Genomic DNA, 12,147 nt, shown 5'->3' with positions numbered 1-12,147 from the left:
CTGAAGGGGGGCATGAATGACATGTCATTTCATGGCGATACACCCAATAGTTATCAAGACATTTCACTTAAAATCCCAAGTGCCAACCTCATGGTTGTGTTTGAACAAAGTCAGGGTATTGCCAAAGTCAATAGGCTAAATCATCTGGGAATTATGAATGCACTAAATTTTGTATGAATCCATCTTGTAAATGTTGAGATATTCTCATGGTTATGTGAAAAAAATGTGACCTGAAACTGCCACTTCAGGAAAAGTGACAGGAATGCTACAATTCATTATCTAAAAGGTTTGCCAAGAATACCTGAGTTGACCATGACACATCTATGTCATTTAGGAGTACTGGATATGTGGTGTTATTCTTGTTTTGTATTTGCTCTTTTTTTTGAGAGGCCAAAATCCAAATCAAGATGCCACAATACCAATTAAGTTGTCATTGAATATTTTATTTGCAAATGAAAAGAGTAATAACTCAGAAGTCGTAAAAATATACATTTTTTTTTTACTTGTGATATTTACATGGATTGTTTTCATCAGACGAACAAAAAAAAATATTCTGTACTGTTTTATAAAACCAAAGAGAAGCCATGGCAGAAAAACAGATGAGAGTAAAGAAAACAAAAGTGTCTTACATTTCCCTTTAGTGATGCCGCGCTCAGCATGTCTCCCCCTGACATCGAAACAATGTAGTCAAGAGAAACAGCCAACCAGAGCCACAGATCCCACACAGGCCGGTGATGAGCACAGCACACAAAAAAAGTGCAAAGTACATTGATGATAATTTCAAAATAACGAAGAAGACAAAAATAAAGCTTCATAAAATTTTTCTGTGAATATATTTACAATTGTAGATTTTCTTTTTTTTTTGTTGGTTTTTTTCTATTTTTAGCCGAATACAGTTATGTTACATCAAAGCAAAGCATTCCCGTTCGTCTGCTCAATCTCCTATGACATGCAGGTACCTTTGCTTTCCTCCTTGAGGTTGACTACAGCCCCATCCATCTCCTCTCTCAAAAGTAACAATACATCACATTCCCTTATACTGACATAAAAGGCCAAACCACAAAGTCTGAGCATCACTTTGCCCTGCTCAACAGCTTTAATCAGAAATAAAACTGCTTAATAGAACATAAAACATAGTGGCTACATGAGATTCATACTCCTATCATATAACGCAGGATAAGCATTAAGGATTCCATGTTTACTGCACCTTGGAGTGTTGATAATAAGACAATATATAGTGCTGATGGATACTGTTTAAAAGAATGATATTGGGTGTGCTGCTGACACTTTGAGGTGTGATAAGACTTTCCCCCTCCACTCTCTACTGAACTGACAAAAGCTCCTTAAAATTCATTTGTTGGAAAGAGCGCAAGTTTGTCAGGCCACAAAGCTGCACACACGAGAGGAGAGATGCAACATGGAGGGCTCATAAACTGGGGAATCTGCCACCTGAGACTTGCAGTTGCTGGAAAGCAAATCAAAAAGCTTGGAGGAATTTAACAGCTGGAAGACTTGCATCCCATCCTCCACCTCTACTGCTACTTTCATCTGTAGTGGAGGGAATTTCAATGGCGAGAGCCTACAGCCCTGGCTCATAATCAATCCTGTTATACCTCTCCTGATTCCCAGTACAACACTCACAGATTCTTGTGGAAAAAAAATAAGTCTTGAAGCATATGCTATCCAGATTTTTAAGATGCATAGCAGAGTTTGTATGTGTGTTTGTGTGCAGATGTGTGTTTTGTTACAGTAGCTGTGTGTGTGTGTGTGTGTGTGATGTGTGTGTGCACATGTCCCCTGGGTGATGCAGAGTGTCTCTTTCTGTGCTGCATTTAGTATCCTGGATCCATCAGTCAGTCGTAATCCCTCTAGACATTCGATCCATCAAATTGATTCTGAAGGAGCAGAAATAACAAGGACTGCTATTTGGGCTTTTGTTTGTGCAAACTGTGTGTGTAAGCGCATGCGAGCATGTGCAACTGTGAATGTGCATGAGGCACACACCTGTGTTTCCCGTGCGGATCTGAATGTGCCACATGTACCTGTTTTTGTGTGTGTATATACAATTTTGACCTGTTTTGTACCGTGTATGTGAGTGTGTTTTTGTGTGTGTGTGCACCTTGAGATGCCATCAGTACACCCAGGGCCAAGTGCATTCTATGTTAAGAGACAGCAAGAGCAAGGAGAGAGCGTATAAGTGGCCTCCAGAGCTGACAATATTATGAATTATGGACGTGCTTTGTCTCGAGACACTACCCCCACAAGCAAAAAACATGACTGCTGCCCATGACGCCAAGTTCAATAGACATAGGAGTCAGTGAAAACTAAAATAAACACTGCCAGTCTGCAGTCATATCAGTTTGGCTTGAGCTTGCTTTGCCTGACTGGATCCTTCTCACTCATTGAATGGCTAACATGAGAATGTGTGGGTGTGGCCCAAGGGCTTATACTGAATTTACATGCACACACCTACACAGACACACTCGTACACATTCACAAACATGCATGCATGCACGCAAGCACACCCGCACGCACATACACACACACACACACCCACGCACACACACACACACACACACACACACACACACACACGCACACACAGTGGGCTCCCTGCTCAAATATGAACTGCTGTCTCTAGTTGAATTTAAAAGGCATTTTTCCCCCTCATCTTCCCTCTCAGTTCAGTCACATGTAAATTCCCCAATGTGAAGTCAAACCACATGTGCTTTTTAGACAGATGTTGGTTTTCACAACTTCTGAAGTTGAATTATGTAAACTTATTTTGTGGGTTTTTTACTTTAGTGTGGCAGTTTTGATTTAAAAGTGAGGCAAGATTAAAGTCCTGCTACCAGCCCAAAGAGAATAGCAAAATTCATTACAAGCTATAATATTAAAGTGTTGGACACACTGATAATTTTCTACACGTAGAACAAGTAGTTGATCTTAAACTTACTAGTGTGTCCTGAGAGTCATTCAAAACAAAACCAGCTTATTTCCTTTGACCGTATGAACAGCCTTAAAAAATTTCAGCCTGATATATCTTGTCCCCAACTGGAAATTTTATCAGGATGGAGCGCTTGGATAAAAATAAGCGTTCACCAAAACATTCATGATATGTTGGCTATAAATACTGGTGGCAGATTTTATGGAAATCTATTACTTTTCAAGATCAGTTCCTAAATTCTGGTCAATGGTGGTGCTTGAGAAAAAGGGCAAAAATATTAATGATGTGTTGACTATAAATACTCATAGCAGACTTTATCAAAATCTGGCAGTTTCTTTTCAAGATCAATTCCCAATTTGTGGTAAAGGTGGTTGACCTGGTGGTGGTGATTGTGAAAAGGTCACAGGGTCACCAAAAACCTGAAGAAGTTATTCTCAAAGGATCAATAAAATCCATACAACAACCAATGAGAATCTGGCCAGTAACTGTGAGGGTATCTTTTTTTTTTTTGTTTTACATTTTTGTTTCACATGAATATGTAGCTTAAAATTTGAAAATCTCTATGGTGACATTAGAATAGGGGGTGTCACTTGTTGACACAACATGTGTACAAAAAAACACATGGTTTAAATTCACTTCTGGGTTTCTAATTGACCTGTTTGTAAGAGGTTTATCTCCCCTCACATACCCTTATTTATTAAATTAAATGACATCATGTGCGTATATCTATCTGTATGTACAATATAAAACAAGACTGATTACAGAATATACAGTACATTGTCCCATGGCATGGGATTGCTTTCTCACCATAGATAATTCACTCTGCTTGGTGCTCCCTATAGGCTACATCTGTTATTACAAGGGCAAGTTTTGTGAAGTTGTATCTCCCAGTATTTGCTACAGTTGACCCTCAAAGCTGGATGTGAACAGAGACTTAACCACTGGTGTGCTGAAGATAAGGACAAAGAAAGAAACCAGAAGAGAGGAGGGATTGCAAAGGCACACTAGATAGGGTACTTGCCCCCTTTTTTTCAGATACTTTCAATCAAACTGCACCAGGGTCTGTCTGAGGATAAAAGGGGAATTGGCTGATAGCATGACTCGACCAATAACCGAGCAGGTCCTGGTGATTCAGAGAGACAGCAATCGAGTGCCACTCTATTGTTGCGGATCCAGGGAGAGTACTGACAATGATACCATACACACCCTATACAACTGAAGTCTCTCCAGTCATACTCTCCGCTCCCTTCATTCAGACAGAGTAATTGTTAAATTGTACGTCAAGGTCAATTCTTTGTGCCTTAGCTCGGATATTGATTCAGTTCAGCATAAGGAGCTGAAAAGAACGGGATCCACCATCTTTGTACATCACACATTCATGGTGACAGATTTTGGTTTCAGAAATGTTGCAGGTAAACAAAAAGAATTAAAAAAAAGCAACAATAATAACCCATCCTAAGGATTGGTGGCACTTTTTAGTATGGATGAGTGGACATATAGCTGTCTGTCACCCCTTAAAACCTGTTCATAGAGAAGAAACACAGGAGATCTGAAAGAAACGAAAGGAAAAACAAGTCCAGCTGGTCTAATAGAAGCATATCCCCTATATTTTAAGTATTGACTCGCTATAGGCCTAATACATACTATTTAATAATTCAGGAAAGATATTCAGTACCAGAAAATGATGTCTTTAGATGTAGACAGGATGTTGGAGGGGGGGGTACTCCATTGATTTGACTCTGCTGTCAATGCTACATCCTTGTACCTGAAGTTTCCCCTGCTGATCGGTAAAGCAGATGAGCTGTTTGTGAGCCAGCTGAGTCAGTCTCCGGACCGCAGTGGTTTCTCACAGGTTCGTTATGAGAGCACGAAAAGACCGAGAGCACTGAGGCAGATGATGCACACGCCCACACACTGTGTCTGTCCACATGGATGGGCACAATCGGCCCAGCCCATGGGAGGCTAAGGGGTTTGTGGTTTCAGAGCAGGTGCTGGAGGCAGCGAGTTGGAGGTGCAGGGTGACATGAATCAGAGAGTCACCCCACGCCCCCTCCCCTCCTCCCAGAGGATAAAAAAAATAAAAATAAAAATCAGTAGCTGTCTTACACTCTGTCCTCCTACTTGTTTCCGCCCTGCTTGTATCCATCTTGTATTTGTCCACAACCAAAGCTTAACAGCTGTGTGACTCCATTGGTATTGGGCTCAGAGTTTGGATCTATTTTATCATCCAGTCTTTACCGTCTCCCTTTTTTCCCTCTTATTCTCCACTGCATGCCTTACCCTTTGTTTTGATGAATATATAAAAGCTCTACTACTGTAGGGGGCTCCTTCCACCTCGCTGCACACGGTGCTTCCCTGCGCCTTCAAAAGCCAAAAGACGGAACTCGGAAAACAAGTTCTGCCTTTAGCCATGAGATACAGACAGTGTTGCATCTCGGGTCTTGTTTTTTTCTTTTGTTTTGTTGTTTTATGTAATTCAGTAGGGGGCAAGCATGTCTTATTTTCCCTTTTTAAGTATGCATTCATTAAAAGTACTTTTGGACTTATAATATTGATTCTTTTAATTACATCCTTTTAACTAGTTGCATTTCTTTGTTTATGGAAGAGTCTTAGTCTGGGGGGGGGGGGGGGGCTCCAGGGCTCGGGCTGGGATGGGAGTCTCACATGGCTGCAGGAAGCGGTTGACTTTCGGCCTTACACAGTCTGAAAGGCCTTGGTCTGGGCGGGGACCATGAGGGTTGGGGGTGTGGGCCCAGACATGTTCCTGGAGTTGAATTTGGGAGTGGTAGGGGGCTCGGGGGTCTTGGGCACCACTGAGGTGTAGGCTGGAGGGGACTGGGGGAAACCTGGAGGTTGTCCATTTTCCTTGAGAGCTGCTACAGCTGGTGGACGGGGGCGGTGACCACGCTGGGCGCTGTTGTGCACCATGGACTGGGTGGAGGAGGCACCGGAGCGTGAGCTGCCAGAGCGGGATGAGGACAGGGAATTGGGCTTCACCAGCTTGGCCTTGGGAGCCTCTGCATCCTCCCTGTGGTTAGACACACACACACACACAGACACACACAGCAAACAATGATGACTCAGGTCCATTTATTTTATACCAACTGTACTTCTGAAAATAGAGAAGAGGAACAAACACATACACACAAAATGAACCGCAAAACAGCTCAGCACAGTACCATCCCAAACACTATTCTAAGACCCTATTCACACGGGACTAGTATTATATTGGGACCTCATGTAATTCATGAGATACCCCCCAGCCCCTCAGTTTTGTGAAACACATTTGCATGGAATAATGAAATCTGCTGAAATCACTCCTTCCCCAGATACAACTGTTGAAGGAAAAAAGTTTTTGCTGAAAACACAATGAAAACTTTCCTTTGTAATTCCACTTTCATGACAGGAGGAGAATAAAAAAATGTACAAAATCACAAAGAAGAATAGAGATTGCATGGCAAAACAACCTAAAAACATGAATCACCAAAAATAGGATAATTTGTGCTGTGATTTTTACTTGGATGAAATTGCAGAGGATCATTGCAGTTATAATGAATCACTGTCACCGGGTCACCAGGGTGTGTGGGTTGCGGGGGCTAAGTCAGCAGGTAATATCATCCCACTGATATAAGGCTTATATTCTCCACAGAAAGTCGGAAATAGAAACCTCTCATCTGCGCACTGTTGGCTACACAGTACCTCCTCAGACACACCAGAAATGGTTCTATAACTCTTGGAAGATTTTTTTTTCAAACAGCTGTGAGGTTGGTTCTAACTCCATATACTCGAGATGTGCGTCACTAAAGCTGGTGTCGTCTGGTTCAGCACATTAGCGGAAAGGCTCAGACTCTTAACACGGTATAAAAACAGAAAACATTTCATCACATCTACATTATTTACTTGAAGCTGTCCCTCAACCGTTCTGCATTATGCATTGTTACATCAGTAAATATGCACCTACGCCTACTCCAGTTTGTTGCAAAAAATGCTGCTGCTTTTACAAGTGTCATTAGCAGTCCACAGGGGCCGCCGCTACATGCAGACTTTAGAGTGATGAATAAACACTAGTGTGATCGCTCAGCTCTGATGCAACACACACAAAGACACACATACACAAGGGATGTGGGAGACGATGGCTCTTAAAAGATAATCAATAAGCACTTGACCTTGAAGTTGTTTTTATTTTTAGAAACACACGCACACACACACACACACACACACACACACACACACACACACACACAGGCAGATAGACAGGTAGAAAGCAAACACATTCAAGCATACAGGGGCTGTTTCTGTGTCAGTTAGCATTTGCCCATTGTTGCTGTGGTGCTGCAGGTGCTCCGGCCCCAGGTGGCTGACATGGGCTGTAATTGCATTGATACAAGATATATTTATTCTGTTTCATTAAACTTCACGTCTGTCTCCCCTATCTGAGATATGTACCTTGTTTGTAGCATTATCTAATTAATGGCTGTAAATGTTCCTGCTCAGTATATCAGAAGGTCAAAAAAAAAATGATTTAGCGAGAATTTACACATTTTAAATGCATGCTAGTAGAGGCAGGTGTTTTCTGTAAAACTGCCTGCAATTATTGAGCAGTAAAACCACTGTGGGAAGAGCAGTGGAATCCAACATGCCAGAAGTGCTACCCTTGGCATGATGCACCACTCAAAATTACCATCGAGTATTGCACTCCAAATTAAAATTATTTCAGATTTTACATGTTTTGCTGCTCATCTTTCAGTGGGCAACTATTGAGGTCACAGATGTATGTGACACAGTCAGAAATGAGTAGCAAACACAGACTGTACACCAAGATGGACACCACATCTCCACTTCCTCCCACTGTGCAACATAAAGACAAAATTCTGCGGACAAGGCCACCACTATCGGCTATAGTCCAGGCAGTAGCAATCAGTACCCATACACTCCTCTGACCAATCACGAGTAGCTCGGTCAATCATGTGCACACCAGTTGGCAAACACAGCTTTCAATCATGAAACACTCTTTTTCTTCTTTAAGGTTTAAGTCACACAAAACAGTCAGAGGATGAAACTGTTGTTGCTTTTGCAAGTGTCTGCACTATGTTCTGCTCTCTACATCAATGTGAGAGAAGAGCAAATTTCTTATCATGTGAAGGCAGCTTAAGACAGCAACAGGGTTGAACTCATTTAAACGTGTCAAGTACAGTTAAACTAAAAAAGCAAAAGCCCCACAGAGATACAGAAATGACGAAACACTTGGATAAACACACGCAGGGCTATCTGCACTCATAATACCACACATCCACACAATTTTAGCCTTTCGGCGAGCCTATAACTAGTATAATAAACTTGCAGAAAAGCAAAACAGTCCCGCAAGAAAAAGAGGATGATTAAACCTGATCTCGTTCGGAGTCTCCTCCTCCTCGTACTTCTTTTTCTCTTTCTTCCGGAAGACGAGCCAGATGATTAATATGACAATGAGGACACCGAGGGATATTCCCACCACTGCACCTGCTACCATGCCTACATCCCTCACATCTGTGAATGGAGAAGAGGAAGTCATGAGTGATGACAGATAGAGTCACTTACGATCACATATAATTCATCGCTCACAAATACTTCTGGTCCATGCTTGTTTAAATACCTCAACACTCCCTTCGCCTGTGCCACAGTGCCCAAATTTGGTTTAACCCCCATGGCTATCAAACTTTTTGCTGAGCTTCTTTTATGTGACATTTGCTATACATGTGACCCCCAACCATCCTGGGCCTGTCAGGAAATGCATTAGTGTGACAGTGAAACATGCAGTTGGAGCATAGGTGGTGACTAGTAACCACCAGTTAAGTTTAGTGCAGTCCCTATAGTACGGGAGCACTGGGAGGAGTAAGGGTGTGGGGAGGTAGATGGAAAAGCAGACGTGGGAGAAATGTATTTCTTTCTGCAGTTTAAAACAATAACCATCAATCAGTGTGGCAGTTTGGTGCGAGGTGAACCCTGCGAGGTCGACTCTGTGTTCCTTCCCAAAACTCACGCTGCATTGTGACCTCAATGGTGCAGTTTTCTTCTCCCACGTCATTGCTTGCTGTGCACCTGTAGACCCCTGTGCTGTCCATGGTGAGATTCCTCAGGGTCACTAGCTCTGGGTTCTTGAGATCTGGGGGAGTAAAAAAAAAAAAAAAAAAGAATAAATAAATAAAAAATTAGTGTTTTGATACATATGAGATATGTTTGCATATATGTTTTTTTATATTTGTGCTATATATATATTCATTTTTTTCCGATTAATTTAAGATCCTTTTTTATCATTTTGTGAATTTCTTTCACTGTCTTTGATTGTAATTGTGCTTTGGCAACACATGTCAGATGTAATCCCAATAAAGCGAAAGAAAGAAAGAAAGAGAGAGATTGATGGAGTTTATTTAACAATGAGGCCCATTGCTTTGAGAAAGACTTGAAGAGAGTAACAGAAGCGTGTCTGAGAGAGCGATGGAGCCCCACAGCCCCATGGGATATTTACTCATCCCCACAAGTGACAACCATGTGATATTACCTTACACCAGACCCATAAATAATGGCTGCTGACGCTGTGTGTTATCGTCCAATGAAAACTAATTAGACTGAACAGGTGTTGTTTGGTGGAGGTCATTAATTTGAAGGTTTTCGTCTGGGCACGTGCCATCACGGATGCCAGTTTAAACACTGGAGGGAAAACTGAGACGGAGAGGTTGGCAACCCGGGGGTGTTTATGCCGCTTTAGAGAATACACAGTTGGGAGAATTGCCCTACCATTAGCTTTTCTGCTATAAACTGTCTCTGTTACTATTTAGAGGCGGATATGCCTGGTTATGATCCAAGAGGAATGCCAGAATCCACACCATGTGAATGAAGTGTGCCTCAGGGCTACTACCGAGCCAATGTTTTTTTTTGCAACAGAATGTAGTGGGAGCTGCCAGACCAGTTCTGTGTATTACATTTGATTTTTCTCCACTTTACACACAATCCAAGAAAACACACTGACTTCATGCATGCAGGTATAATTCACTTGAGCCAGGCTGACATTTCAATGTCACAGCCATCTTCATAAGATGACAGTATCTGCCTGCATCCTTGTGTTTATATAACTCATCCCAACAGAGTACAAGTAGAAATCACAGGGCTGTGTTCTGTTTGATTTCCCGGTGAAAAAATAGGTAGTATGCATAATGTGGTCTTGAGCTGTATATGGCAGTACTGGCACTGGTGTAAAGATAAGAAAGGCATGCAGAATCTGTGGCCTAATTGGCACAATCTGAGCCCATCTAAGCGGCCTTCGTTAAAGCATTATAACTTTTATTGAATCTGAGAGAGCCACCTGGAGAATGTGGTAGTACTGGGCAGATTTAGGTGTCAGTGTTTGCAAATGTATAAAGTTGGGAGGAGGCGAAGAAAAGGCGGTGTGCTCAGCAAAACACTTCCCGGGATAAATGCAGCCCATAAAAATCACTAATATGAAAATGAATCTTCATAGCATTTATGTGCAGAGGGCTTGAATGATGAATCAGCATGTCAGCGCAGTGCCAATTATTTTCCTTACCTATCAGTGCCAGGTTTGGCAGCTTGCCCAGACTCTTGCCTTTGTCCAGCACCCGCTCCCACTTGTAGTTGATGGGGTCAGAGCCGTCGCTGGACTTGCAGTTCAGCTTTACATCACTGCCCTCCAGGAGTTTGCCATCCATCCAGCACCTCGGCTTGGAAGGTTTGACTGTGAGGACACATGGGAATCAGAATTATTTTTTACACAAATGTGCAACAAGCAAACATTTGCTCCTTAATCACATTGGTGTGGACTTAAAAAAATAAGTTTTTCATAGAATTTCAACCATTTAGATTATGCCTTTTACTATTATAATGTATTATCATAGCAAAGCAAAGGAACAAGCAAACAACTGTCAGGACAGGGAATGGGTTATTCTTTGATAATAATATTTGTGTCCCTGTCAGAAATAAGAAAAACACAAACACATTTATCATTTTTCTTTTTCCTTTCTTTTTTTATATTGTCACAAATACTTGACACCAAAAAGAACTTATTGTTAAATGATTTTTTTTTATCATATAAAAAAAGTGGCCTTTTATGTGTGTTTTGCTATACGTCTTTTGCACCTGAGCCAGATTTTGGACATTCAACCTTGCTTAATTATGATTTAATATTGATCTAATATGAACATCAAATACAAATGATGCATAAATACCAATTTTAATGAAATGTATCATGCATTGTAAGAAATATTAGTATTTATTTTTCTTTAAAATAACACCAGTCCCTTGAGGTTAGTGACGTTTCCACCATACTGTACAAAATGTAAATTCAGGGAGTTTATTTTAGACTTTGTATACTTGGTGACTTCAGCAGGACAGGAGAGCAAATGACTACAGGAAAGTTAGTTTCATGAAAGGAACTAAAATGAGAAGAAATCGAGGTAATTTTTTAAAATAAAGAATGTGTTGTCATTTCCAAAGAGCTCATATTCTCTTTGAATGCACAAATAATGACAAAAACAACATTTTATATGGTGTAATTTGTGCATATTTAATGCTAATACTAAAATTGACATTAGCAAGCTACATTAAGATTTTAACAAATATATATGTAAAAATATCATTGCACAATAATCATTTTCAACACTGCTGCGATGGAGAAGACATATGGTAGAGGAAATTATATGAAATTCCAGGGTTATGTTACTTATGATATTGTATCAATACATTTCTCACAAAATGTATTACATTTTGAAAGTTTCTAAAAACCAAATTGGACTATAGTTGAACAATGACACAAATATTGCTTGGTTCTTACACATAATTAAATGTGTAGTTTAAAATAAAAAAAAAAATTCAAGAGCATGGAAAATACAGAAAAAAATACAGTATATTCATTGAAATTTACATTTTCAACCTTATAATTAGCCAAAGACATGAGACTGAGGATAAATCTGAAGCACCATTTAAACAGGCTTCTGCAGTTTTTCCTCTAAAAATGAATGGAAGACCCAGATATATTGAAACTGGGGCCTGAGAATTGAGACACATTTCCTAATTTTGGATTATTATTGCTATTGTGAAATGAAGTTTAAAATCTCAAACAAATATTCTACGAGGTCATAAAACCAGTCTCTACTCATTATCAATCAGTTAATGATAATGCTTTTCTCAAAGTATCTTAAATGAGTTGA

General features: G+C 40.6%; 1 protein-coding gene across 2 annotated transcripts in view; it reads right to left on the bottom strand.

Moving 5' to 3' along the window:
* Positions 1–2,530: 2,530 nt before the first annotated feature.
* clmpb (CXADR like membrane protein b) overlaps positions 2,531–12,147 on the bottom strand; it is a 141,433-nt gene continuing 131,816 nt past the window's right edge. For both annotated transcript variants that reach the window (XM_042486125.1, XM_042486126.1), the window contains 4 exons: positions 10,509–10,676; positions 8,967–9,089; positions 8,332–8,473; positions 2,531–5,975 (listed from right to left, as the gene is read on the bottom strand). In XM_042486125.1, the coding sequence (XP_042342059.1) occupies positions 5,642–5,975; positions 8,332–8,473; positions 8,967–9,089; positions 10,509–10,676 (767 nt within the window). In that variant the 3' untranslated portion in view covers positions 2,531–5,641. The remainder of the gene's footprint in view (positions 5,976–8,331; positions 8,474–8,966; positions 9,090–10,508; positions 10,677–12,147) is intronic.

Source organism: Plectropomus leopardus, chromosome 5 (assembly GCF_008729295.1).
Source record: "Plectropomus leopardus isolate mb chromosome 5, YSFRI_Pleo_2.0, whole genome shotgun sequence".
Lineage (NCBI taxonomy): Eukaryota > Metazoa > Chordata > Actinopteri > Perciformes > Serranidae > Plectropomus > Plectropomus leopardus.
This window is presented reverse-complemented; position numbering and strand designations above follow the sequence as displayed.